This window comes from Haemorhous mexicanus, chromosome 4 (genome assembly GCF_027477595.1).
Source record: "Haemorhous mexicanus isolate bHaeMex1 chromosome 4, bHaeMex1.pri, whole genome shotgun sequence".
NCBI lineage: Eukaryota > Metazoa > Chordata > Aves > Passeriformes > Fringillidae > Haemorhous > Haemorhous mexicanus.
In genome coordinates, this window is record NC_082344.1 from 32,860,752 (window position 1) to 32,888,315 (window position 27,564).

Consider the following 27,564-nt stretch of genomic DNA (forward strand, 5'->3'; position numbering starts at 1 on the left):
GTGTCCCATGCAGCAGTCTTGAGTGGAGGCTGGCAGAGAAGCAGGCTGGGAAATATTTCCTGCCCTGTGTGTTCACATATGTTGTGCCATGAAGTGGTGAGGACATGCTGTGATCATGCAGAGACAAAAGCAGGGCAGTCAGTGTGCCTCTGGCACATGCTGTTTCTTATCCCTACTGTAACTATTATCCCTGAACAGATGCTGGTCTGCCATGACTGGATGCTCTGGTACTGCCGTTGTGGTAATCTCTGTGTATTGTGTCCACTGGAGCACTAAAAATCTAGATCTTGGTCATCCTCCTAGGAAAGCCACCCAGGCAGAGATCTGGTGAAGCGCTGTGTGGCTGTGTGGTACAAACTGATCCTGATCCCCCTGGCAGTCATGCTTCACGAGCAGCCATCTTCCCTCTCCAGATGTGGGAAAGGGCAGGCTGAGCACTGGTACCAAAATTCAGGTTTCTCCCCTAGCTGTGTGGCTTTGAGGACTTCTAAGATGTTGTGTTAGTTTATGCTCTGCAGCTGAGCCCTGGTAACTGTGCTGTGTGAGTCTTGCTCCATGCAAATATTTATTTAATGTAAATCAATAGGAGGCAGGCATTTCCAGAGCCAGGATCCCTTCATCAGATGCTGGGGGAGGTCTGAGAGATGAGGGACTTAAAATACTTGTGTTAATGTACAGCTCTTAACTCTGGGCTGTGACGGCAGACCTGGGGTGGGTGGTACAGGTCAGCAGGCAGTGCCCACCAGGATGTGAGCTGGCCAGGCTTGCAACCACTGCAAGAGAGTGATGTGTCCTCTTGGGACCTGCTGCAGTTGCACAGATGATATTCCCCTGGTGTCTGATCCTTCAAATGCCAGCCTTATGTGCAAGGCTGTAAATCTTCCCATTGGCAAGAACTTAATGCTGGGAAAGCAGGGCAGAAGCCACTCCAGCAGGAGATCCAGAGGCCAGGTAGAAGAAATCAAGACATGTACCTTACTTCAGGGGGAAAAGCTGCCAAATACAAGCTGGCAGCTCAGTCAGCTTCCTGTCTCTTCAGGGTATCATTCCAGCTTGGGAGGATAGCTTGGGCTCAGATTTCATGTGCTGACCTGCTACTTCTGGCAGTGAACCTTACGTCAGTGTGAATCATTAATTGATTGTGCTTCTCTGCTGCTGTGGATAAACCGGAGACTCAGAATCGTCTGTGGTGGCTGGAGAAGGTGAAAGGGAGGTGAGATCTTTGAATGGTGCTCAGGAATAATGCTAGGAAACTCCCTTGTCCTGAGTCTTGCTGCCCATGAACCATGCCTGGTACAGACAGAACTTGTGTTAGAACATTCCCTACTGTCACCTCCCGTGCTGGGCGGCCTTCTCCTCCTATTTTGCTGCTACTTACCTCTCTTTCCGTTCTCCATAGGAAGAAACTAGCGATTTGTTGCGGTGAAGTTGCGTGGAAACCACATTGTAAGGAAACCACAAACTGGAATCCTTTTCCAGCCGGAGGCCTTTTTCCCAGTGTGCCCATCTGGTCTGGGATGCGTGAGCATTGAAGGAATGAGAGGACAGAGCAGACTGCAAGAGGACTTACAGCCTGCTCCTTGGGACTGCAGCCCTCCTGCTGGGGTGTGCCACCTCCGTGGGAGCATTCCCTGGCCTTTGCAGGCACTCAGGCTGCTGCTGTGCACTGAAGCCCTAATGCCGGGAGTGTGGCAGTATGGAGATCAATTTAGTTGGGTCTATTTAATACAAAACGGTGATTGCTCATCCACCCACTGTTTAGTAACTGGTGTAACTGTGTTTTCATCTGAATTTTTTTAATATGCAAAAGCCATTTACTTTTCTATGCAGTTCAGAAACATCTCACCTTTGCAGTTGCCAGGTGGGAGATCCATGCAGGAGAACCAAACCAAGCGGCTCATAGTACTTTGATTTTGCTGTCGCAGTTTTTAAGAATGCGCCCTGGGATCCTCATACAGCGTCCCTTTGCTGAGCTCCTGCCTCAGACCTCACTTAATATCCTTCAGCCCCAGGGTTGAGGGCCCTGTATTTTTGAAGGATCTGTCATTTTTCATGAATCAGTCCACAAGGAAAGAGGGCTTGAATGCAGTGCCCTAACAGCAGATACCTGAGTTCAGAGTATGTATTATGTTCCAGTTCTTGTCCCTGCTCAGAGAGTTACCAAACTGTTAGAAATGACTAAGGCCTCTGTGGAGCACTCTGCAGCCTTTACTGAAGATGTATTATAAAGAGGTCAGAAAGGACTGGGGCATCAGCTTGTCTCCCTGTGGAGCTGACAATGAATTTAACTCCTTTGGAATAGGAGGAGAATCTCCTGGCAATCTCCTAGATGCCTACTTCACCCAAGACGATTGTACTGGTTTTGCTTATTGGTTGGCAGACCCCATGCTTGACTGGTTTTTGATTTCCTGCTGAAACTGGTTCAGACAGATTTGGAAACAGAGCTAGCGAGCTGCTTTGCACTCCAGGACTTTCAGCAGCTGGAAGGTGCACTGGAGTACCTTGTGTTACGCTCTGAAGCAAAACCTGGGATTCAAAACTGCATCCGTCCAAGCCAAACTCCCAGGACAGCAGCTTTGCCTTCTTCTGGGTCTGTGTAATGTGAGGAATTGCATGTCCCTAAGCAGCACACAACTAGGTAGAGGTGAGAGAGAGTGAGCCCAAAGGGTGATGCTGCACATTTAGATCATTTTAGGGCTTGGAGGAGTACTTGGAGACTTCTGGCCGCTGCAGAGGGTCCTGGGTGATGGGACACCTCTGTTTTAACTTTGCTCTAAGCAAAAAGGTCAGAGAAGTAAGATTGTTTCCAGTCTGCCACAAGGCCAGGGGTCCCTTTGACTAGTCTCCTTTCATGGCAGTGCTGTTCTTTCTGCATTGTCTGAGCTCTGAGCTTGGGGGATTCAGCTTTAGAAAGTTAAACTGAAATAGAGGCTGGTTTGGGATTTACCCTGCCTTATGGTCTCTCAGATCAGATGGAAGAGACTGGGGGCTGCAGAAGTAGCTGCAAGGTCATCTCCCTTGCAGCATCCCCCATGCCACAGTTTCATGGTCGCTGTAAAAACTCAGTAGTGTATTTGGGTGCTGCTTTCCCAGGAACTCAAGATGTGCTTGGCTGTGCTGTAGCACTGGGACTTATGTGGGGTCCCTGTTCTCTTTCCCATTGTACCTCTGAGGCAGCTAAAGTTTGTCCAAGCAGTTGAGGCTCCTCGTGGTGAGGAGTTAGATACAGTTGTGTCAAAGGGAACTGCAAATGTTACTTAGGAACTCACTAAGTGAGATGAAAATCCACTGGCTCACTCCTGCAGAGCCAGATCCCGGAGCTCAGTTCCTCTCGCGCCCTTTGGATGGGATCTTGGGCTGGCATCCTTGGAACAGCTGTGCCGGGAAGTGAAGATGCTGCACTGCAGTAAGCACAAGAAGAGGCAAGCGAGTGGGCCTCAGTGTAGCACTCATCACACGCTTCATGGCTCAGTTCATGGACTGTAACTGCAGGTATTCATATAATGTACATCACTGGGCAGGACTCTGCGCACACACACATGCATGCCCAGACATACACGCACCACACCCACACTTGCCCACACGTCCTCGCCAAAATGACTGAAAATAAAAGTGATCTCAATCTCCAGGAGAGTCCTGGCTGTGTGATTTGTTTTTCCTCTTGCAGTGCCTCCTTGGTCTCTAGCTTCGGAAGGGTCTGCACCTAGCTGTAGATCTGTGCTGTAGCAAAGTCATGAAGAGATTTGCCATTGAGTGAATCTGTGCATGGAGCCCCTTATTAGTATCTGTGAATCACTGCCCATTTTATCAAGGCAGGTGATTTCTGGGGAACAGCTTTCTTACCCGCTACATTTAAGGTATTTTATAGGTTTGTGAGGCCAGCTCAGTGCTTCTTATTGGTACATTGTTGTTTGCATTTGTGTAAAACTTTGTTTCCTGCTCATGTTCAGAGCAGGTTTTGGAGGCAGAGTAATAAGGCAGGTGGTCCTCTGCTTGGCAACAGGAGCCTTCGTGGCAGCACCAGGAGGATGAATTAAAAATGGGAGCAAATCCCTTCCCACTGCTGCAGTTTACCCCCTCTGGCAACTAAGCAGCATCACAGCTGCTCACTCACCACCACCTCCTGGTGGGAGGGAAAATAGGAAAAAAGTAAAACCCATGAGTTAAAAGCAGTTTAATAATGGAAGCAAAGTAAATATAATAATACTAATGATAGTAATTGCAATGAAAGAGAGAGGAATAAAATCCAAGAAAGATGAGTGATGCACAGTACAGTTGCTCACCACTCACTGACTGATGCCCAGCCCCTCCCCCAGTAATGGGGGATGAGCATCAGCATCTCCCAGTCAACTCCTCCTCCTCCCCTCCATTTATGTACTGGCCAGAATGTTCCATGATGTGGAATATCCCTTTGGTTAGTTCTGGTCAGCTGTCCTGGCCATGCTCCCTCCCAGCTTGTGTACTTTCTCACTGGCAGAGCACGAGAAACTGAAAGGCTTTGACTTAGAATGAGCACTACTGAGCAACAACTAAATCTTCAGTGTATTCTCCACAATATTCTCATACTAAATCCAAAAAACACAGCGCTGCAGCAGCCTCCCAAGAAAGCTAACTACCCCAGCCAAAATCAGGACATACACGTGTGTGTTCTCACTTCTGACAGCACTCAATGTGGAGGAGACAGACCTCTGTGGCACACCCAGCCGAGGATGCTGCCGAGGTCTTGGAGGTCTCCAAGACCTAAGCAGGTCTTGGAGAGGGGATGTCATCGTCTGCAAGGAGATGCTGGTGTACCAGAGTGAGATGGGAGACTGAGGGTGGGTGTGGAGCCCCAGGCACGGCAGGGCAGAGAGAAGATTCTGGGCTGTGTAGTGGCTGGCAGATGTGGAGGTATTGGCGTGGTTGCTTTAGTTGGGAGCCAGTACGCATGAGCCTCCATCACTGAGGGATTCTGGGCGGCATTTCGGTACTGTGGGAAGTACCAGCAGAAAATAAACTGACCTGTGACGGACAGAGAGACTTCACCGCTTTGCCTCCACCTCCTGGCCAAGAAGATCCAGAGAGCTCTACACGTCTTGTGTCGCCCACCTCACCCTGCTTGTTGACTGGGAGTTAAGGGATATGGGGAAGAACAGGCACGGCAAATTCTCTGGCAGGAAGGGGCTGGGGGTCAACCGCATCCTTCTGGTGCCTGTGACCTGGCACCCAACACACCACGGCTGTCCCAGATCCGTGTTTCAGGTCCTCTGTGCAAAATTGGTGCCATGGGAAGGAGGACGGAGGCATAAATGAGGTGTCTGCCCAGTGTGTGTTTCCCGTAACACGGAGAGCGCTTCCAGCGAGCTGCCGTGACCCCAGACCCCGGGGGCACTGCAGGGCAGAAGCCCTGGAGGGCTGAGGCGAGCGCGGTAGGCGGCGGTGCTGCTGCAGAGGGGCAGGGCCAAGGGCTGGCGGGACAGCGGGGGCTCAGGGTGAGGCGGCCGGGCACGCGTGGCACATGCCCACCGCTGTGCTGGGCGCCAGACGGGGACGCCGGGAGCCGCCGCCGCAGCCGCTCGGCTCTCACGGGGCCGCTGCTCCGCCCAGGGGCGGGCTCCGCGCTCTCCCGCCTCCGACGGGCCGCCATCCCCGTCTCGGTTCCCGCCGCCGCCGCCATGGAGGAACAGAAAGAGAACCGCCCGCAGGCCGCCCGGGACGAGGCGGCGGCTGCTCCCGCAGCCCGCCCGCCGGTGAGTGCGCGGAGCGGCGGGGGCGGTGCGGCCGGGCCGCGCTATAGCCCGAGCCCAAGGCTGCGGCCCCGCGCCAGCTCGCCTAGGGCGGCCCGGCTGCCCGCCTCGGGCTTCGGCCCGCCCGGCCCTGCCCCGCCCCGGGGCTCGCCCTGCCGAGGGGCGCCGCCGGTGCCGCGGGCCCGTCCGCGGCCGCGCCGTGTGCGGGCCCCACGAAGGCCGCGAGCAGCGGGCGGGAGCCGGGAAGTGCCCGTAGTTTTCCCTCTCGTTTATTGCTTTGTTTATCTTGCACGCATTGGGCACCGGCCCGCGTGTGGATTCTGGTTAAGTCAGTCGTCGAGAGAAATCTCGCTGCTCCTGAAGGCTTTGCCCGTTTGCACCAGAGAACTCTTTCTGTTGAAATTAGGATGCGTACTCAAGTTTTGTCTCCAAGAGCTGGTGTTCGACATGGCTCAAGACACGGGCATTCGTGGCCCTTTATTCTGTTTGCTGCTGTTTAGGAAAACATTGTTTCAGAGCAGGCTTCAGTACTGATTCTCTTACCTTTTTCTGTAAGCTAGTTCACTCAGTTTGATCATAAGTGTAACAGTGTGACGCTTTACTGCGATCTGGTGCCAAAACGAGCTGTGAAATGCTCAAGCATCTTGTTGTGAAGTTCTTAAATGACTTCTGATTTCTCTCTCTTCTAGGGTAGACAGCATTGTAGGATCAGTGATCAAGAAACTAATGGCAAAACCTCAGCTGCCAGTTCAAACGACTTCAGCGATCCGATTTACAAAGAAATTGCTATAACCAATGGTTATATCAACAGAATGACCAGAGAAGAGCTCAGAAGTAAACTCGCAGAGTTCAAGCTTGAAACCAGGTGATTTGTAAACATGTTGATTTGTCTTTTGAGAGCAGTAGAGTCATGAGGGATGATTATTTTAAAGCTTAAAAACTCAGCACAAAGTGAAAAGCAGACTCAGCACCAGACACCAATTGTTTTATGTGCAATCTTGTTGCAGCTTTTTTGTTGTAGGGCTAATGCGTACTGCTTAATGTGTGCTGTCTCAACTGGCAACCCAAAGAAATGCAAGAATACATAACTGAAAGGTGCTTCTCATTACTTTTTGGTTAAGGGAGAAAGAAGAACTGCTGTGGTTCTCAGGTGGTGCTGCAGACCTTCATCATACAGCAACTTTCTTCAGAACATCCATATTTTTATTTAGTGTACCAGTACAGGTCTGATACTTGCTACAAACTGGTGATGGGGCTCAGGATTTAATCACTGCAGAGGAGAAGTACCTTTAGTTGGAGAGATTGCGACTCTGAATACGTGTGCTAGAAAAATGTGAAAAAATGAATGTATTATAAGCTGAGTTTGTGTTCCCTAGGGCAGAGGCAAGGGAGTATAGTGTAGTTCCTGCTGTACTCTAAATGACCTGCAAGCTTATTAATTCTGTGACCAGGCAAGATGTTGAGATATTGTGAAGAAGGTCAGCTGAGAAAAATAGTGTGTTGCTTCCCTAGGCAGCAGGAATGAGGAAGTAGTGCTGGGGAGTTGATTGGTTAAATTAATTTAGTGCCTCATGAGGAGAAAATCCCATCATTACTTGGGAAAATTTTTGGCAAAACACATTAGATTTCTATAGCTATTTAGCAGTTGCTCTGATTTAAAAATGAAAAGCAGAATTCAAATAGTATATGATGTGTTTGTGGCCTTCTCTTAGGTTATAAGTTTTCTATATGAGTTTTTAAATTTAGTTGTAAATGCTGAGGGCTTAAAATTTCTTTTTTACCCACCCTAGGTTTCTCTAGTCAATATATTCAAATAAGTCCAGTCAGAATATGTCTCATCTGTAAAACGAATAGTGCATCAGTTCTAATGTATAATATTGGGCAGATTACCACACACCGTCCTTTCCTTCAAGGTTGTTGTAATAGTCAATCATTTCCTATTTTCAACTTTTTTTTATAAGTTTGGTAAAGAAAGAGGTAATTTCTCCCTCCATCAGCTCCCATACTGTCTCAGCTTTTAATGAACTGGTCATTGACTTAACTCTTCTTCACTCTGGTTTGTTGGTCTAGTTTATCTCTGCAGAAGCAGCTGATGTTCTCAAATGCATCTTTAGTAGTTTGATTTCAGTTCTTCTTTGTGGATCACTGGGCTGCTTTTGTGATAATACCATTTGCTACACATATCTCTTACAACCTCTGTGATTTCACTTACAATGAATAATTTTGAAAAAAACTTCCTTGGAAGGGTAAATGGTCCTCATTTATTCAGCTCTGGTTTGGTACATGGCAGTTCTGGCATGCACTCATATATTAAAATGTTTATATTAAAAGGACACAGTAAGTAACTTCAATTGCTTGCCATGTGAATTTATTTATAGCCACAAACCTCCTGAAAAGCAGGATCTTGACCAGGAGGTTTTTTGACAACTGAAATCTCAAATACTTCATTTTAATTGAGTTATTCAGGCTCAATTTAAAATTTAAATTGAGAAAAATGTAAGATGTGGACGTTCAAGATGAATGCTGTGTTGTCTATGCCACTGATGCAGAAAGGCCTCAGGCATGAATCACTTCAGGTAGAGGGCACAGGGGAACACAGGTGAAGCAGTACTTCTTCCAGGGCCAGAGGTCAACCAGGAGTAATCTACAAAGATTTGAGCTTTGGAAAGGCTTTGGATACCGAGTCTGGCTGAAGCAGAGGTGACTGCAGAGTGTCTCTGTGCCATGCTTCCCAGTCTGTCTCTGGTGTTGTATTGTGAGGGGTATCACAGCTCTGGGTTATCCCAGAAGTGGGTTTAATGTCGTGTAGATAATGGGGCTAACACTCCTCTATGATAAAGTGGAATTCAGACTTCACGTGCGCTGGTGTTCTAAATGAGGTTAATAAGTGTTGAGCTTTCAAATGTTAAATATAGCTTCAGTTTTATAGCAAGGAAATAATTAAACAAGAGTGCCATTTTTTCACTTTCCCTATTTCTTTAGAGGAGTGAAAGATGTACTGAAAAAGAGATTGAAAAACTATTATAAGAAACAGAAGCTGATGCAGAAGGAACACATTAGTGGAGACAGCTGCTATGACTACATCTGTGTCGTTGACTTTGAAGCAACCTGTGAAGAAGGAAATCCGCCTGAATTTGTACATGAAATAATTGAATTTCCTGTTGTCTTAGTAAACACACGTACCCTGGAAATAGTAAGTGATCTAATGGCTGTGTTGGTCTGCTATTCTTTGAAGTAACTTGCTCGCATCAGAAAGTCTAGATTAGTTCCTAAGTAGATGTTGAACTTCATTATAAACAGCATACTTTTTTTCATGAGGGCTCATCCTCTGTGCCTCTTAGGTACAAACAGAACTTTCTCTTCTGAAAGCATTTTCCAAATGATCATCCAAGTAGATAACTCTCCCGCTGTCAACTCCCTCTATTGATATGAGTTTCTCAGTTGTCCATGTTTGTTCCCACCTGCCCTTTCTTTCCCTGCTTTAAGGCCCACAAATCTATTTCTAGGACTCAAGGCATTCATTATAATAAAAAATTATCAATTCTGTGGTCCTGTGTGAGGCAATCTAGAAGACACTAATGCAGAGGCCTAGAAAGTGAGGTTGAGTGAACTCCACTTCTTGCCAGGCTCAGCTGTTTCCACATTGTACCCAACAGACTGACAGCTGTGTAACCTGATTTTAAACATACTTCACAGGCATTTGGTAGCCTCAAGTGCTCTGTTGCAGTACAGCTTTCTTTTAGGATAAACTACCTGCTACTAACTGAAATTGAGTGACCCAGTGAAACAGAGGATATGCACACACCTCTGACTAATGGTTCATTTATGAAGAACTCTTAATAGAAAGAGGATTTCCAGTAATCATTGTGATGCTATACTAAAGAATAGCTGCATGTATGACTTAACAGCAGAAAAAGGATTGTGCAGATTACCAGGATTGTTTTTATGGCTCTTAGAGTGTTTTGGTTTTTGGTTTGGTTTTTTTTTTTTTTGTCCAGAAGGGTTTGTATAACAGCAGGGATTTGGGGCTTTCTTTTATTCCATGAAACTTACCTTCAGTCTTCACTCTTGTGTTGCTCAGTTTCCCAGAGTGAGATTTTGTTTCTCTGCCTGGCTGGCATCCAGAGGCACTTGCCTGAAGCTTCTGAGGTGTGCAGCTGCTTGCTTTCCTTGAATTGCAGGTGAACCTTTAGAGATACCACCTAAAAAACCTTATGCCTCTCACTTATTTTTTCCTTACTTTCACTCTTCCCAAATCCCCTGCAATTTTGCAGACAAAAGTCCTTTTCCCCTCTTAAATCCAAATTCCCACTCTTTGGTGCCAACTGGCTGAGAGGAAGGTCATGTTCTGGTTAGAAAGCCATCTGTCCTGTTAGGAATCTGATGATGGCCAGTCAGGAGGCTCCTACTGGCTCAGGAGGTGCACATTCCTTTTTGCCTGAGCAGGACAAGTAGCTGCTGTTGCCTTTGGGCAGCAGGTGAGCCAGAGAAGTTGCCTTGCAGGCTGCAGAGTGTGCTGCAGCTGAGCAATTGATTCTCCTGTTACAGGAGGATACCTTTCAGCAATATGTGAAGCCAGAGATTAATCCCAAGCTTTCAGACTTCTGCATCAGTCTGACAGGAATAACCCAGGTAATTTGCACTTTTGTTTCTTCAGGAAGAAATAGGAGGAACAAAAGGGATGTGTTGTTGATGTTTTCAGACTGGTAACCTTAAATGGTAGTCTTTCATGGTTATTCTTCTGTAAGGCCTGTTCTCTTAATCCTTGTTTTTTCCTTCTCCCAATTATCACAGAGCTGATTTCACTAAGTCATTTTGTGGGGAAAAATACCCTCTTTTTAATTCATGTGGAGAAATTTAATCTTTAGTAGGACAAAGCACCTTTTGAACTGCATCAGTTCCTCTCCTAATATTTTTGTTCTGAAGAGTTTAGAGTCTTAGAATGGCAATGACTTGTGATAAGTGACTTAAGAAGAAGCCTGGCAAACAACCTCAAAGGTTTTAATCCAGGTTCAACTACAGACTAACCTTGTTACCTTTACAGAAGCTATTAGGAGGTTGGCTCTTGTAGCACTGCTTTTGTGGTGCTATTTTTTCCATTTAGAAAAACCTGTCCAGTCATCTGTTAAGGTGTAATCTGGCTTTATAAAGTTTTTGATAAAGCCAAATTTTTAATTGCCCGTATACCAATACAATTTATACACCTAATGCTGAGGGATTTTTTTTTCTGAAAAAATGTTCCTTACTTTGTTGGTTTTTGGTTTTGTTGGTTGTTTTTTTGTTTTTGTTTTTTTGTTCCCTTAGGACATTGTTGATAAAGCTGATATTTTTCCTCAAGTTCTGCAGAATGTCATAGATTGGATGAGACAACGAGAGCTGGGAACAAAGTACAGCTATTCCATGTTGACTGATGGGTATGTCCTTATGCAGCCTTCAGCACAAACTAAACCTGCAAAACCACGTTTAATATTTGTGAGAGCATTGCTAAAGATGTATCAGGACACTGCCATTTTGCTGGTTTTATTTTAATTGAAGCTTTTGATAAAATTGGTAAAGCTGAACTGAACTATTCAAAATGAAGCTTAAATCCATCAGATGGCGCCATTTCTTTCCTAGTGGTCTGTATGCAGACACATCAGAGTGATGCTGAAGACTTCATACTTTGTTGCTACTGTAATTCTCCATTTATATCTAGCACATAATACCTGAAAATAACACTCTGCAATATTAAATTTTTAACCTATAATTACATTGCTATCTTTGGAAGCAACAGTAAATTTAAAAAGGAAATGCTAAAGCAAAGCTGATGCAAGACTGGTTATATTACTGGGTCTCTGGAATTCCCCTCCAGAGGAATCCCCTCAGTGAAATTCCTAAAGGAAAACAGGTGCATTGAAATATCTGTTGTATAGGTGAGATTGCATAGACAACTAGAAGAGATGGGGGAAAAAAGCTTTACTTTAGCTTGCAGCTTACAAACTTGTTGGGGTAGTTCCCTTCAGGAAAGCAGGCTGCTAAATAAATAGGATTATAATTTCTTTATATTTTCATAGAGATCTGGTTTCTCATAAAACTTGGTGCAGTCTAGTTTCAATAACCTACCTGAAGTAGAGAGATAAATGCTACCCAAATAATCAGGAAGATTTAAGGTGTCACTTGCTTCCCCGAGGGCTGTGTAAGCATCTAATTTATTGGCAGTTTTCAGTGTTGATGTGGTAGTTGGTGTGCTATTTTTTTGTCCTAACCGTTGTGGACCTGAAACCATCCTGGTGAAAGTCTTGCTCCTGTCACTATTTTTTTCCCCATGATTAACAAATTCATATCAAAAAATTCTTTACCGAGATTAGAGCAAATGAGTTTTTCCTAAACTGTTTTCATTCTACTGATCACCAGAGACAAGATAGCTTTTAGTTTCACAACTCTGCAATATGTAGAACACAGGATTATATATGACTAATGTTTTCCTCTTTTGACTTTCTAAGATCTTGGGATATGAGTAAATTTTTGAACATCCAGTGCCGTATTAGCCGTATCAAATACCCTTCTTTTGCCAAAAAGTGGATCAATATTCGCAAATCATATGGGAACTTCTACAAGGTTTGTACAAATTGCTGTTTCTCTTACGGGAAGTTTTGGTTTAAAAGTCTAGAATGACCAGTTGTGCTTGTCATCTCTGCTTGTGTAGTATAAAATTATAGTACTTAAACTACTTGCCTGGTGCCTGATTTTCAAATGTGTTTCATGTGCAGATCTCACTTCACTAATTGAAGATCATATAATTACTGCATTTTGATTTTAATCTTGCTTTTAAGAATCGGGCTGTGCTCCTTGAAGGATTGTCTAAAAATGTTATACCGGTCCTCTTAGATCAAGCAGTTCAGCTGAAAAGACTGTCTTGATTTTTTTCGACTATTTTTTCCTGTTTTCATGCAATATACTACAAAACTAATTTGTACCATTCCCCTCATAGAATCTTGACTTTCCACAGTGTAATGGAGGCAGAGAAAGATCAGGATGTATCTACAGTGGAATCAAATTGTCAAGAGAAAAGTAATACTGAGTTCAGTGCTGGACCTTATTGCTGCTTTCTGTCAGACTACCATAAAATGAGTTACTGGATATTCTAGCAAATTTCCAATCAACCTACATTAAAATACTTTTTTTGAAAGGGATTTCAGCCTAGCTAATGGTCTTCTTTCAAAGGGCTTTTTCATACTAAATGTAACCTCTGGATAAAAGAGAGATTGACTTTTAATTAGGGAAGGGCTTTACTTTGTGCTGGACAAATATTACAGGTTGCTGTAGGTGTTGCTGATCAGATCCTGTGAAGGTTGAAGGCATTCAAGAGCTTGATGGTCAGTGAGAATCAGGAGTTTGGTGCTTCTTTAATCACTTAGAATTTCAAAGGAAAACCAAACTCTGATTCCCTCTGCAATTTCAATGTTTTTTGTTTTTTATAAAGATGGTTAAACTTATCTAGGTCACAGCTTCCACCCTTGCCAGCACAAGTGTATCTTGAGCTGGTGCTGGTCAGAGGCTCTTGACCCAGGTCCCAGGTCTAGACAAACTCCTGTTGACTATTTCTCCTCTGTAAAAATGAGAGTGTCTGTCTCACCAAGGTGCTTTGAAGTTAAATGGTTAGTGATCTGACAGAAGGCAACATGAAAGTCATTTGTAACTTAAGTAGGCTTAAAATCTGCATGTGTTTCTACTGCCCCATGTTAGATCAAAAAGACCAGGTACCCAACCTAATCCTTGAATGTTACTCACTTTCTCCATCAGGTTCCTAGGAACCAGACCAAGCTGACAATCATGCTTGAAAATCTGGGCATGAGTTATGATGGGAGACCTCACAGTGGACTTGATGACTCTAAAAACATTGCAAGGATAGCCATAAGGATGCTGCAGGATGGCTGTGACCTGCGGGTGAATGAGAGAATTCACGGTGGGCAGCTGATGACAGTCTCCTCCTCGGTCCCCTTAGAGGGAGCCCCTGCTCCACAGATGCCCCGCTACAGAAACTAGCAGATCAGGGCTCTGCCCCGGGGGCTGTCCTCAGATACCCGCTAAAGACTCCAGAGCTTATTAAATGGCCACCTCTGCCAGCTTGTCTGCCGTGCAGAATCCTAAAGCACCTTAACTAATCATCTCTGTTGAAATAAAAAGGAGCATGGAAGCTGTTTGTTCTTTGAAGCCTATTACAGCGATTTCTTTTTGTACTGATGACTTCTGTTGTTGTTTCCAACTTTGCTAGCAGTGAGGTTGATATCTGGAATCCAGACAAAGTGTTAAGCTTTTAAGAAAGTGTAATTTGAGCACCTGCTAAGAGGGATTGGGCCTGTGTGCTGCTGTACCACCCCAGTCTGTGGGCAGTATTTGTTCACTGTGATGTACTCCAATGATATCTAGCATCTGCTTATTCATTGCATACAAATAAGCCATTCCTGGAAGAACTGAAAGAGCAGTGGTTGGACTGGCCCTTCCTGATAAGGCACTCTGCTAAGGGTTCCTACAATTTTTTTATTTTTTACAAAGTCTAGGAGAAATGGGTGTGCATTCATCAGTTCTAAAGCAGTAGAGGAGTACTCTGTTGTTTGAGGTTCTTCTTTAAGGGATATGTTTGTCTGCTTCCCCATCAAATGGAAGAGCTGGGTGTTGAATAAAAATTTAATTAATGTAGAATGATGGTATTTTTCTATTGTTTCAAAAATAAGGTTCTTTAGATTTTCACTTTAAGGATCCCATCTCCTATTCCTGCAAAGCTGCCCTTCATTTAATGTTGTTTTTAGACACGATCAGCCATTTGCTCTTAAAAATGAGTGAAGTAAAAGTAAGTTCAAAACATGCCAAGTTGTCAAAATTTCATGGTCTGTGATTTTTACATAAAACAAAACAAGAAGCTTCTCATTCATGACTAAGACGTGTTCAGCTGTTTTTGGTATCTTCTTGTGCTTCTGCCACCATGGAGCTATGCCTTTATTACAAAATCTAGCATTGGAAGAATAATATAATTTTATTATTAAAGGCCACGGTTAATTACTAGCAACTTCTGCTTACTCCCCAGGCCTCAGATAAGATGAGGCCAAAGTACTAATTTGCTTTGTCTCTGTGGGCTGTTATAACACGCGCCATTAATGTGATCAACTTCGCATTGGAATGGTTGTTCTGAAAAGTGGAATAATGTATTTTGGTTGCTCTTGGTTTGAAAAAAAAAAAAGAAAAAAAAAAGAAATTTGTTATCCCTGTATTACAATTCACCCTTTTACCCCCTGCATTCGGGACACAAAATAACCAGTTAATAAACTTTGTTAAGAACACTGACTGTTTGACTAATCCAACTCCTCCCAGCCCTGCTTTGCTCTTCTGATTGTTAAACTGCATCAATGGAACTGTGAAAACTTCCATTTTAAATTCATGGAGGAGGGAGAAGTATTAGTCAACTCTCAGTTGCTTCATATGATTTCTTTCTTGAATCACAGATTTGGACAGTCATAACTGCTTCAGAGTTATGGTTTTTGATGTTTGCTTTTGTTCCCCTGAAAGGTTGGTTAGTTTTTTGGTTTTTGGGTTTTTTTGCCTGAAAGCAGATAGTTGCTCTCTGGTAGACAGCTTTGTTGAACTTTATAGTTGTTTTTCCTTTTGTAGCCCTACTTGATGGATTTTCACAAGGTAAAATACAAATCTCTGATATGCTTTCTCCTAAAATGCCATTTATCTGTCAGCCCAGATTTTGTACAAATTCTTATATACATGCTTTTCACTGTAGTGACTGTAGTATCCTCTTTTTCTAAAGTACCATGGTAATTTACTTTTTTTTGTGTCTGAGTTACTGTTGTGCAAGTTTCTGTGACAAAATTGAGTCTAGTTCAGCAGATCTCCCCTTGGCATGGTGGCAGCCAGAGACTTTATCACTAGTCTTTATTTACAGGTCTAGAACCAGGCTCACAGTCAAATGAGAAACTGGTTTTTTTTTACAGATTATACTACAGCTTGCATAAGAGCTGTTGTAATTGTACATCATTTATTTTAAGTACAGAGTTGTTTATTTTTGCTAAGTAACTTCAGAAAGATATTTTGAGATAAGGGTTAAATCATAACTGTTTTCTGTTTACTGTTTGAGTAGGTTGGGATGTTTTCTATCAGTGAGCTGCAGAAATCAGTAGAATCATTCCAGATACATTTTATCTGTTGGATTAATGTCAAACTCTAAGGTGTAAGTATTTTCACAGAATATTTGATTCTGTGATTTTTGAGATGAAGTGAATTTTAACAATGTTTGCTGATTTGTTTAAAATGTAAACAGTCTTATTAAAATAATTTCATATTTTTAAACATGTCAGGTACTGAATTTGGTCTGTAAAGCATGAGATGATTTCAACAGTCTTGGGGGTCTTGGCATCAGCTCAGCTCATGATTTGTCTTCTCTAGTGGACCAGCAACATTGCCATGGGTGGATGGCTTAAATCCCATGCATGTGACTAGTTCACAACACTTAGTATTGAAATAAATTTTCCTGCATACTTCATACCACAGGGGAAAAAAATGGTTTCATCCAAAGAAGCTTGCTGAGAGCATCTGCTGTAATGAATATTTTAATTTATTAGAGGAGTCTTCCCATGCTGGAAAAAATAATTGACAACTATGTAAAAAAACAATCCAATCTCCTTTTTATACAGAAAAAAAAGCATGCAGAAATTGATTGCCTTGTTCAAGTTAGAGGCTTTGTTCTATTGTTGCTTTTTATTTCACATTTCAGGAGCTGTACTTGAGCAATTCTATGGCAGACAGCGTCTGTGGGACAGTAGCACCTTTAAACAAAGGGATTGCAGACTAATTTCAACATGACTGCTTTCAAGTAGATTTCTTAATATATATTTATAGGAACGTGAGAGGGCCTCACAGAATCTTGGGGTTATGTTAGGGGAAAAGGTTTCTCAAACAGGTTAAAGAGCAGTAGCCTCTGTTCAGTGAGCAAATGCCTGAGCAAATGGAAAAGAGAGGTTACAACAGTTCGTAGCTTCCCTTTAACTCCTTGTTGGAGGTGTGGCTACAGGGGCCACTCACAGCAGCTCAGCTCTCCACAGAAACTGCTTTTGCCTGAGCTTGTCTGACAGTAAGGTAATGTAATAGTTTGGTCTAACAAGGTATTTGTTTCCATATTTTGTTGGAAATGAACATTGCAATGAGGAGGGGGCTGTTCTCAGCAGTGGAAATAAGTAACAAGCTCTGTTCACTGTTCTCATGCCCTTGGAGAGCTCTCGGCGTTTCACTGCAGGCCTTGACTGCTCTTCAGTGACCTTGAGAAAGCAGTGTTTTTTCACTCATTTCTCTCACCCTCTCACACTTCCCATGGCTGTTTTTAATTCCTCCTTTTCCCTTTTTCTTCCACTAATAAACATTTGTCTCTTCTGGAGAGAAGCTTGTGCCAGGTAAGATCTTGTATGTTCTTTCTAATAACAACCGACAGGCCCTTTATAAAGAAATTGGAAGTCAGTATGGAAGTATGGAGGGTAGAGGAGACCCAGTTACTGACTGCAGGCTTTTGAGATGGGCCAAATGTATAGAACATCATTCCTGTTGCAACCAAGACCATTCCAGCCTCTTTTCAAGGACTTCATGCTTGGCAGCCCCATGGGATGGCAGGGATATCTCACCAGGAGGACTCCCAGGTGGAGATCCATGAGGTAGCCGGGTGTGGTCAGTACATGCTGCTGCTCTGCCCTGTACTGAGCTGTGGCCTCAGCTGAAGAGCCATGGTTGGGAGCAGGCCTACACTTCATTCCAGGACACCTTCCTCCAACAGAAAACAAGGTGCTGGTCTGCAAGTATGGATGCTGACAAGGTTTTGGAGGTTGAGCAGTTGCTTCTCTCTTGGGTTCCTTCTAGTTCAGTCCTTTCACATTCACAGCCTCCAATGCTGACTGGCTTTTGCCCTTTTTAAATTGGAGGACTTGGTGTTGTGGGAGGAAAACCTGAGACAGCTTAAGGGATGTGCTGTTTAAACAAAAAGAGTGTGACTGCTTTGCACTGAAGTGGCTCCATATGGGAAAAAGTCTTTTTTGAGTAAATGGCAGGAGCCTTGAACACCTCTTTATGGCAGAGATGACCTCTGGGTGTGTTCTGATTAGGGATGTGATTCCATGGGTCAGGCATCTGTCTCCTCTGTGGCCACTCAGTTCAGGAGTGCCCATGGGTAGCACCATGTCCTGTTCCTGTGATCTTAACTTGGTGTGGTCATGACTGCACATCTTAATTGTAAAGCTTGTGGTGCTACTTGCAGATATATTGTGGTGGAGTTTTTGCCTACTTTGCTGGCTAAATTAGTGCTAACTATGAGGTTGTGCTGTTTGAAGTGAATGGTAGTAGTGATCTTGCATGGGTAAAGTATTTGCAGGTGATTCTGACCTTCTTTGTTTATTTGCCCTGTTTCAGCAATGTTAATTTTTAAAGAGCACATGTGGCCAAATGGACCTCTATGAGCCAGAGATGTCCCAATAAGCAGGAATTGCTTCATTGTGGTTGTGTTCAGGTTTGGAGTGGTATGCAGGACCTGGGCTGTAGAGCATGACACACCTTCCCAGAGAGTCCCATGCTGAGCAAAATTTATTTCATATTAATTCCTAGCTTGAATTCAAGCTAGGTAGGTAGTTGAATACTTATGCTCTGTGCAGCCTGAAAGTGTTTTATATGGAATTTAGAGGCAGGTGTATCAGCCTGCTGTGAGACTCAGTGTGCCCTCCTTTGCTCACTTGAAAACGCTCCTATGTTTGTGATTCATTTCCATTCGTGCCTATTGGGACTGACATGACAGAGGACTAAAAAGAAGGGAGAAGTGACATTTTACTAGTTGATCTAGGCAGTCTAGGCCAGATACTACCTGTCCATATAGTCTGAGCATTTGATCCAGCTGAACTATGACAAGAGGCTCTTCAGGATGCCAAGCACCATGTCCAGAGAGGGTGACTGACTGCTAGTGTGCTGAGCTTGGCTGTATTTAAGCACCATCTGGGTCACATCACTCTAGGCAGACTTCAGTAAACAGGCAGACCTGAAGATAAGGAGCATTTATTTGAGCTGAGAAGCCTGGGAAGGGCACATCTGAAACAGAAATCAGGCTTCCTGAATTGGAGGGAATTGTGGTGGTGCCTGCAAAGCCTACCTGGTGGTGTGCTGCAGATTTCTGGGAGCCGTTTTCTTCAGCTATGCTGATGCTTTGTTTTATCCCTGCAGAGTCACATGGGCATGTTTCTTCTTTGGACCCTTCTCAAAAACTTCACATTTGCTCGTTTTGGGGCCTGGCTTCTCTGAAATTTGCTGGTTTGCTCCTTTTTCTCACTTGTTTTGCATATATGAAATAGTCCTCTGACCCTGCCTGTACTGATTTTCTAACAAGCCATGTCTGGAAGCAGCTGTACTCTGCTGCAATCCTGTCTGCACTGCTGGCCTCACTCTTATGCACAGGTCTTACAGAAACCCTATCAGATCAGGGACTGCTGCCTTGTGGAGTGTGGTGCTGGGGTTCCTGAATGCTGCCACAGCCATTTAGCAGACACCAACAGTAGGGAAGACAGTATAAGGAAATGGAGATTCTGTTGGCTTCCTTCACATGTCATGGCAAACAGCTTGTGGCAAATTCTCATGTTTAATGGCACTTTCATTCAAGCATGCTACCACCGTTAGAGATTAAAAATGATGGGAAGGACAGGATCATTTTGAAACTAAATGACAATTAAATTAGATGTGTGATGGGTATTTGTGTGATTGGTATTTGTTTCCACTCTAGAGCTCAATTGGTAAGTGTAGCATCATGTGGAGGAGGTATTGTGATGCTTTACTAGATTCTGCAAGTAAACCTGTTCAAATGCTTTTGATTTTTCTGATAGATTGTCATTAGTCTTCAAGCATGGAAAACTTTGTGTTGGCCTTGAAAGAGGAAAATAACATTTTTAAACTTCCAAAAAAATTCAAAATTTTGTATTTGAAGGATTGGGAAGATGAAGAGGTCTACATATGATTTTAACATAGCAAGAGGTATTTTTCTTCCACTCTAGTCTGGGAGACGGTGATGTCCCTGCAAGTGTTGGATCAAGGCTTTCAAAATGAATGATCTCCAGACAGTGCTCTTTTCACTATGAAAACATAATCATTGTAAAAGCCTATGATTAACTCCCTTTTAGTCAGAAAAAAAGAAATGCTGCCATGTTGTCCTCCTGCCAAGAGACCTGCCCCACCTTGGTGGATACCGACTGACCCAGGCATGGGAGTTTTTGTTTTTTAGTGACATGGTTTGGCAGAGAGTGAATGAGCTCCTCTGTGCTTGGCTCAGTCTGTGCATCAAACATTTCTGCAGGTGGTGTAGCAGATGTGTCATACTGGATGAAACTTCTGTCTTGAACCAAGGTAGTCATGCTCAAGATTGTAGAGCTGCTTTTCTGACTCAAGAGGCCACAGACCCTCTTGGTAACTGTGGTAGGGAGCAAAATGCTCTGAGGTGGAGACATCAGCTTTTGTGTCTAAGAGATGAAGAGCATGGATCTCTACTGTGTGCTGCTGGGTATAAAGGAAGCTTATCCCACCATGTTCATACTGAATATGAAATGTCTTCACATCTTAAGAACTGAGCTGGTGGCTGCAGCCACATGGCCATTGCTGTGGGGAGCTTTCCATCTGTTCCTCCTCTTGTGCCATCTGCAGAAAAATTTTTAATTGTGCAAAATCTCCTTGAGCACTGAATCCTGCAGTTCAGCCATCTCCTTGTGCTCTAGGGCCCTATAGGCAGTTGTAATCTTTAAAGTGCTCCCCCAGCCCTAATCTTTGAGTTTTGGAGCATGTGTAGAATGGGCTGAATTGTCTTCATGCACTCTAGCTGACCTCTGTTCCTCTATCCACACTGCCTAACTTTCAACCTGTCAGACAACCACTGCTCTGTTCACTTATGTTTTTTTTGGCAGGACAGAGTGTCTCTAACATACGTACCTTGAAGTACAACTGTCTCCTTTCTGTCCCACTTTTTGCTTTTCTGTCCCACTTTTGCTTTTCAAGCTTTCTACTCTGTCCTGCACCAGCTGTGCTCTGCATGTCTGGGATGCAGCTTCCCTTTTGTTTTACCTCTTTCTTCCTCTGCTTCCCTATGCTGTGGTCCTGACAATGGCATCCTGCCACAGTTAAGCAGCTCCTCGCTGTCAGACATACAACCTCCCAAGGAGTGTGCTGAGCCCTGTGCTTGCTTTAAGGAAATGGACAAGTGTAGTGACTTTTTGACACTGACTGTGGTTTACAGGGAAGTTACTAGCCCTGTTCTAAAGAGGAAATCCAGGCATAGAATTAAATTGCTGTTCAAGTTTATGCAATGACTAAGGAAAGTGCTAGAAATGGGAACCAGCTGCCTTGTGTACCCAGCTGCTGTCTTCCCTAAGCCCTCTACTGTTTCTTTTCAGTAGGCAACAATTTAGTGTAGGTTGCCACCAGAGGAAGAAGCTGTGCTGAGGCTGTTGTAATTTTGGCTGAGCTTTTGAAGGCAGGCCCTTGCCTGGGGGAATTCCACACAAGCTCCTGGTCTCCAAAGCAGCTGGCTCTGCATAGCCTCTCTGCACTTGCAGGATGTGTCTTCTGCAAATGCTTTCCTGAGCAATGTGGCGTTGCAGTCTGCCCTGGCTCTAGCACTGAGACTTCAAGAGCTCTGAGTGCATGCAGTCACTTCAGCTGACAGCATAAAACCCTCTGCACTGTGTTTGTGATGACTGCAAAGAACATCAGCAATTGCTCTTCAGCTCTCTTATGCTGCCAGGAATTGTAAAGATTAGTTGAAGGCACACTGACAGTGAATGGAGAAGGAATGTCTAGAAGCATCAGAAAGAAATAATTAGAGGTGTCTGAGAATGACGGGTGCTGATGGCATATGTGTTAGCAGGTCATCAGAATTAGCACATCTATAGCTCATAGAATCCTAGAATGGTTTGGGTTGGAAGGGGCCTTAAAGATCATCTGGTTTCAGCTTCTCTGCCATGGGCAGGAGCATTTTCCACTAGATTCAGGTTGTTCAACCTGGCATTGAGCACTTCCAGGAATACCTACATGGAATGAACAATGGACAGTCTAAACCCTGACAAGACAAATGTGAAGTCTCAAGGCATAAAAATATTCTGGTTGGATAATAAAGGAATGGGATTGGCCCTATTAGTTGTTGAAATAAAGAGACAAAAGACAGTGAGTTTACCCTAATGATTCACAGAGCTAGGACAAGATAATCCTAGGATTATAGTTATGCCAGGATCCTCCACCCATCCATGTTGTTTGATTTATTTTGGCTTCATGAGAGCATGAAAATTGGTCTTAGGAGTATATAAGCAGACAAATCCTTGGGCTGCAGGGTGGCTGTGGGCCATTTAAGATGCTGTAAAGGCACTGATGACTTACTGGATTGTGCACATCCCACACAAATACAGAGGGCAATGTGGCTGTGCTTGGAGCCATCCTTCCAGAATCTACCAACACGAGAGAAAGCTCAGAAGATGGCAGGGGACTGTAGTGTGCTGCTACAAAACAATTTTGTTGATCTACTCTGAAGTGTACAACCTAAAATGACAGGCTTTGAAATGAAAAAGGAGTCTGTGAGTCTTTCCAGATATCGTGTACAGAAGTATGATGGAGCATGCACTTTCAGCAGAGTTTAATGGTAAATGGAGACCAACTAGGGAGTTGTTTTCTCAAGAAGACAGAAGGATGCCTGTTGGTTAGAAATGGTTGTCACTTGCTGGATTTGCCATAGAGTTATAGCTTTCAAATTAGTCCTGTTCCAATTCCACTTTATTTCTTCCTCTCTCAGAACAGCTTAGCACAAACAACATGTAAGTCCCTCTATCTTAAGCTCTCTAAAATTACACCTGTAGGGCCTGCTAGGGTAAAGATTTAGCTACCTAAACATAGGTGTCTGGTGCCCTCTGGTATCTGAGCTGTCTGCACAAAGCACGTGGGACCTGCAGGACCTCCTGTCATCTGAAGCAGCAGCTGGAGGCCAGCCTGGAGGCCTGAGACATTTCCAGTAGTGCTGTTGCTCATACCCATGTGTGGGCACTGGAATGGTGTCCCTGGAGCAATCCCATGGCCCAGTCAGCTGAACAGGAAGAGGCAGGTCCTGTCAGAGGATGAACTGTCCCATTGGTCTTTGCTGCCTCTTTATATGACTTAGCTGGGAGGCGGAAACTTGCTGCTGCTGGTGCTGTGCAGCTTCCAAGCTTCCACAGAACTTTCACTAGAGAGATGGGGATTTCAGGGAGCCAGGAGAAGGAATGCAGTTTTGAGGACAAGACATGATTTCCCAGACATCAAAGGCTTTGGGAAATGGGGATGTGTTTCTCTTCAGCTCTCTCACTAGCCTTCCCAAAAAGAATGAGAGGAAGACAGCTAGATCTGGATTTAGGTGAAATTTTCAGTGAAAATCAATAGTGACAACTACTCTTCAGTTGTGAAAGTTGGGATCATATTCTACTATACTTTGCACTTTGCACAGGGGTGGTGGAAGAGCTGATTTGGAAGTCAATTACTTGCCAAAGTCTTCAACTGCAGGTCAGGTGCTTAGCCTTTGGCTTTTAGAAAGTCTTGAACTGGTTCAAAGTTGGGGAGAGTCTGAAGTGATAAAAGTCTGGTGCTTGTTTTTTGATAGTGGTTTGGTGCTAGTGTTTAAGCTGGGATGAAGTGATTTCAGCTTTTCAGATTCTTAGATGGAAGATTGAAGGTTCTTCTTCAATCCCATTTGGGATGCCTGGTCCTCATACTTTCAGGGTTAGGTGTCACTCCCTCTCAGGACAGTTTATGCCTGCCAAAGTACCTCTGTGGTTGTCTGCACAAACCACAAAGACTGAGACTATTGTCTCTCCTGGTGGAACATGAAAAGGTACATTCTGCATGGGCAGGGCAGAGCAAATTTCTGTGCAACTGTGTGAAAACAAGTGAAGCAAACCAGAGTGCTGGGCAGTGAACCCAGTCTTGCAAGACACTGAGACACAGCTGATTATAGATGAAAGGGGTTGTCAAGAGAGCTGTCCCTCCCCTGCAAAATGAATGGAAAAATGGAAGAAAAAAATTAGTTCTTTATTATTTTATTATATGATATTAATTATTTATTTTCCCCCTTGTAATTTTGGAGCAGCCGGTCCTTCTGGGCTCCCTTCAGCTCCATTCCCCCTTCTTGTCAAAAAGCAGTTTTTCTGCACTAGAGGCTGTTTCTGGTAGCAGAGTCCTGCCTCTGGAAAAGGTAGTGCAAGGCTTCAAAGGGATGTGCATGCGACTCTGGTGGCACAGCACTAGCCTCTTGCACAAGCATGGGAGTGCTTTGTTTTAATTATTTAGCCAAGAGAATTGGAAATTACTGTGAGACTGTTAAAGGCAGAAAGGGGCAGAGGGCTGGCTATAAACAGAGGAACAGCAGTAAGAGAAGTGCATCTAACAATGGACTCTCCACTGTCTTCAGTGTGGTCCCTCAGATGGGCAGAAATGCCCCATCAGAGAAAGAGGATGATCTCACAGAGGAGAACAAGAAAGAATGCAAAGTGGACACAAGCAAATACATGCATAAGCATCTGCAAAAAACAGTGGTGAAACCTGGCCATGTGCTTTACAGGCAGAATCCTGCTTCTCCCTATGGGCTGTGTCTCTCTTCTGCCCATAGGTAGGATTTACAGGTAGTGGAGGGAGCAGGGATACCACTCTTGGCACAACCCATGGGGCAGGGAGTTACAGAAGTAAAGACTGGCAGACAGCTCCCAGGCTAAAATGTGTTTTGCATGAACAGTTTGTACTGTTCTGTGTAACAGACATCTGTAAACATCTGTGAACAGGTAGCAGAGCTAAGGTTTGCCAATGAATAATTCAGCCAGTCCTGCTACCCTTAAATTTAGATAATAGTACTGCAGTCAAAGGCTTTGCAAATTTGCAGCTAATGCCATTATGGACTTGTCTCTATGTTTGGCCTGGGGCCTGCACTATTTCGCAGGTGGCTTTGACCTTGTGTGACAGTATCACTGCAAAATGGTTCCCTTTTTTACCTGGCAAATCAGGCACAAATTCTTTCACCAGGCTGCTAATACCAAAGTAGTAAAGCAGCCAATGTTGTTTTAGAGGAGACTGGAGGTGGGATGGATGCTGGCTGCACCTGGGCATCTGAAACACCTTGCTGGAGTTCAGCAATTTTTCTTCCCAATGCAATCTTGCCACTGGTGGTGGTATTTGCTCAGGGTCCCCTGAGATCTTAGCTGGGACCTACTTCTTGAATCATCTCAAGGTTTCTCCAGGTGGCACCTCCTTTCTCTTTGCCTTTTTCTGATGGCTGTAGGACACCCTCTGTATATAACACTATAGGATTCATTCCAGTTCATCTTAACCCCAAAACTGGCAGACTCAATACAAAAAGGAGTCTTCAGTGAATGCTAAGGGACTCAGAAAACAAAATTGCACAATACAGAAAAGAAAATTAATAAATAGTATTCAAATGTAATTGTAGCATAAACCTTAAACCCAGATGCATATTTGCCAGTGACTAAGCCTTTCCTGCAGTCCATGTTGCCATGGATTCAGTGTCCACAAGTATACCCTCTCTCCCAGCTCTTGCCCTCTTTTCTGCAGAGCTTGTTACACCTCTAAGGACAATTCCTGCTGCTGCTTATCCAGCTTCACTCTTGTTTTTGGATGGGACAGAAAGTATCCTTGATTTTCTAGAGCTACATGTTGTTTGCCCTCAGAGGTGATTTCTCCTGATGAGCCTCTACACACTTGACAGATGCAAAGAAGATGGCTGGTGTTTGTAGCTTTGTTTCAGAAGAACAGTGTCCAGTTTGAGAACCTCCACAAAAAAAGATGTCAACAAACTGGGGTGATCTGAGCAGTCATTATATGTAAACAGCCTCCAAAAATACAAGTTGGCAGAAAACCACAGTCCTTACTGGTAAGGCAGGAACAGTCCTTGGACAGGGTGGTTTCTGTTATAAATGGTGCATGTGTGATGGAGAGACATGCCTTTCTTCTGAGCCATGGCTACAGGGAGAGGCAGGGTGTGGGGAAATAATGCTGCTCTCATCTTTTACTCAATGTACTTCTGAGCTCTTGACGCTGGGGGAAGTGTCCTGTCAGGCAGGAAGGGTCTGACTGTGCCCAGAGAGAGGCAGGACTGAGGAAAGAGTCAAGGCAGGACATGGAACTTCGTCGTTTTGTTCACTGCCCATATCTCCCCCTTTCTTAGGTGTCCAAGATGACTCCAAGTACATTTCCAAAGTCAACCAACAAGGACTTGGAGGTGAGCAGGACCAATGGGTTCCGAGTCATGGAAGTGCTAGTAGCCAATTCTCCAGAAAGAGCAGGAAGGTGTGTGTAGCCATAAGCATTACTCAAAATGCTCAGGCCAATTTCAAGTTTTAGCATTTCCTGAAATTCCTAAGAAAGCACCAGCATTTTTTCCCAAGTTACTAGTGCTTGCTTTTTTTTTTTTTTTTTCCCCAGCCCTAGGTTCTTTTATAAACCTGCTAATGTTTGATACCACAGGTTCTTGATTTGTCCGTGAAACAGAAAATTCTTGCCTTATTAATAGAAAGTCTTTTTGTCTCTAGCAAGGAAAATATCAGAAAGTATTGAAATCATGCTTACCTTACATTTTATTTCAATTTTCAGATATTTGCAGTCTCGTGTGATGTAGCAGTTTTGTAGCAACATTGTGTTCCGGTTTGTTTACTTTGTAAGAATCAGCTGAGGATAAATTAATGCATTTTGTGTTGCTCAAGATGTCAAATAACTGGAAATGCCACTGGGGCAATGAGGATCTCACCTTGAGAAAGGTCATTGCTTATTCAGGTGTTCTTTTTTCCAGATCTAACTGGAGCAAAATGTTGGCCAAGTGAGTTCAGGCAATCTTTCACAGAGAGGCAAGCCCAACTAGCAGTGGGAGATGAAAAGCACTGATATATCTGGGGTCAGTAACCTCCAGAAATTACATCCCACTGCATCCTTGTGCCACTGTAGGCGTTTTCATCATGCTGGCAATCCCTTAAGCCAGCTGCAATAGTTTCTGCTTGTACTGCTGAAAACTCTCTGTTTAAGGATTGTGCATAAGAGAAAACAACATCTGAAAAGGAAGCTTAGAGTTTCAGAGTTATTAAGAAATTCAGGGCCAGTCCCTTGTCTGTATTTATCCAGTAGTAAATCTTCTTTTTGGAATTTCTTTTCTTGGTGTTGTCACACAAGGCTGTAGGGCTTTGGATGTTTTTGAATGCTTTTGAGAGCCTTTCTGCTTGAGAAGGCCTTCCAGTTGCTGGTAGGTGGTGCTCATACTGAATTCTGCTTTACATGGTCAGCTCATACCCATGTGTTTGACTGCAAGGTGGTTTGTGTGTCCTCAGCTCACCCTCAGAGCAGCACAGAAAAGGTCTCTGAGTGGTGAAACACAGCGAGGTCTCCTTGCTCAAGAGCTCAGAGCTGAGAATGGAGAGCACTTATCTGCCAGAGGCAAATCATTGGTTTTACAGCTTGGACACAGTGTCAGCTGCACAGTGACTCCTTCTTGGGGGTCTCCTGTGCAGCCTTGGTGCCTTGTGGTGGACACGTGCCTGACCAGAGCAGCCCAGCTGTGTCCCACACTGCTATGCCTGCCTGTGGAGTTTGTAGCCTGTTCTCACCTCTGGTCACTCTGGGGCTCTGGCACTTGGACATGTCACCTCAGGTTTGGCACCAATACTTCCTTCCCTGCCCTCTTCCTGGGAGAGGGCTGAGAACTGTTATAATGGGCCATGGGATTTGCCAAGTGTCGAGTGTTTGTGTTTGGAGCAACACAAACATCCTAGATCTCTGCACTTCC

The 27,564-nt window shown here is 44.1% G+C and overlaps 2 protein-coding genes across 7 annotated transcripts in view; both read left to right on the forward strand.

Moving 5' to 3' along the window:
• Positions 1–3,628, forward strand: part of MFHAS1 (multifunctional ROCO family signaling regulator 1) — a 34,908-nt gene extending 31,280 nt beyond the window's left edge. For 3 of the 4 annotated variants that reach the window (XR_009486217.1, XR_009486216.1, XR_009486214.1), the window contains one exon: positions 1,400–3,628. The gene's annotated coding sequence lies outside the window, so the exon portion shown is untranslated. Of the gene's footprint in view, positions 1–1,039; positions 1,214–1,399 lie in introns of all 4 variants that reach the window. The other variant, XR_009486215.1, reaches the window with a different exon arrangement.
• A 1,947-nt stretch (positions 3,629–5,575) lies between these two features.
• Positions 5,576–14,408, forward strand: ERI1 (exoribonuclease 1). Of its 3 annotated transcripts, none has more exons than XM_059844357.1 (7): positions 5,576–5,729; positions 6,416–6,591; positions 8,709–8,919; positions 10,275–10,358; positions 11,031–11,140; positions 12,209–12,323; positions 13,509–14,408. In XM_059844357.1, the coding sequence occupies exons 1-7, from the start codon at positions 5,655–5,657 to the stop codon at positions 13,749–13,751; spliced, it is 1,014 nt and encodes a 337-aa protein (XP_059700340.1). In that variant the 5' UTR covers positions 5,576–5,654; the 3' UTR covers positions 13,752–14,408. The 3 variants fall into 3 exon arrangements, with proteins under 3 accessions (XP_059700340.1, XP_059700341.1, XP_059700342.1); XM_059844359.1 differs by having other exon boundaries at positions 5,589–5,729; positions 6,421–6,591; XM_059844358.1 differs by lacking the exon at positions 10,275–10,358.
• The last annotated feature ends 13,156 nt before the right edge of the window (positions 14,409–27,564 follow it).

Excerpts from the sequence above, each read along its gene's own strand:
- ERI1 (XM_059844357.1), top strand. The coding sequence starts at position 5,655 with ATGGAGGAACAGAAAGAGAACCGCCCGCAGGCCGCCCGGGACGAGGCG. Across the intron at positions 5,730-6,415 it reads CTCCCGCAGCCCGCCCGCCG|GGTAGACAGCATTGTAGGAT; the intron begins GTGAGTGCGCGG and ends TCTCTCTTCTAG. Across the intron at positions 6,592-8,708 it reads GAGTTCAAGCTTGAAACCAG|AGGAGTGAAAGATGTACTGA; the intron begins GTGATTTGTAAA and ends CTATTTCTTTAG.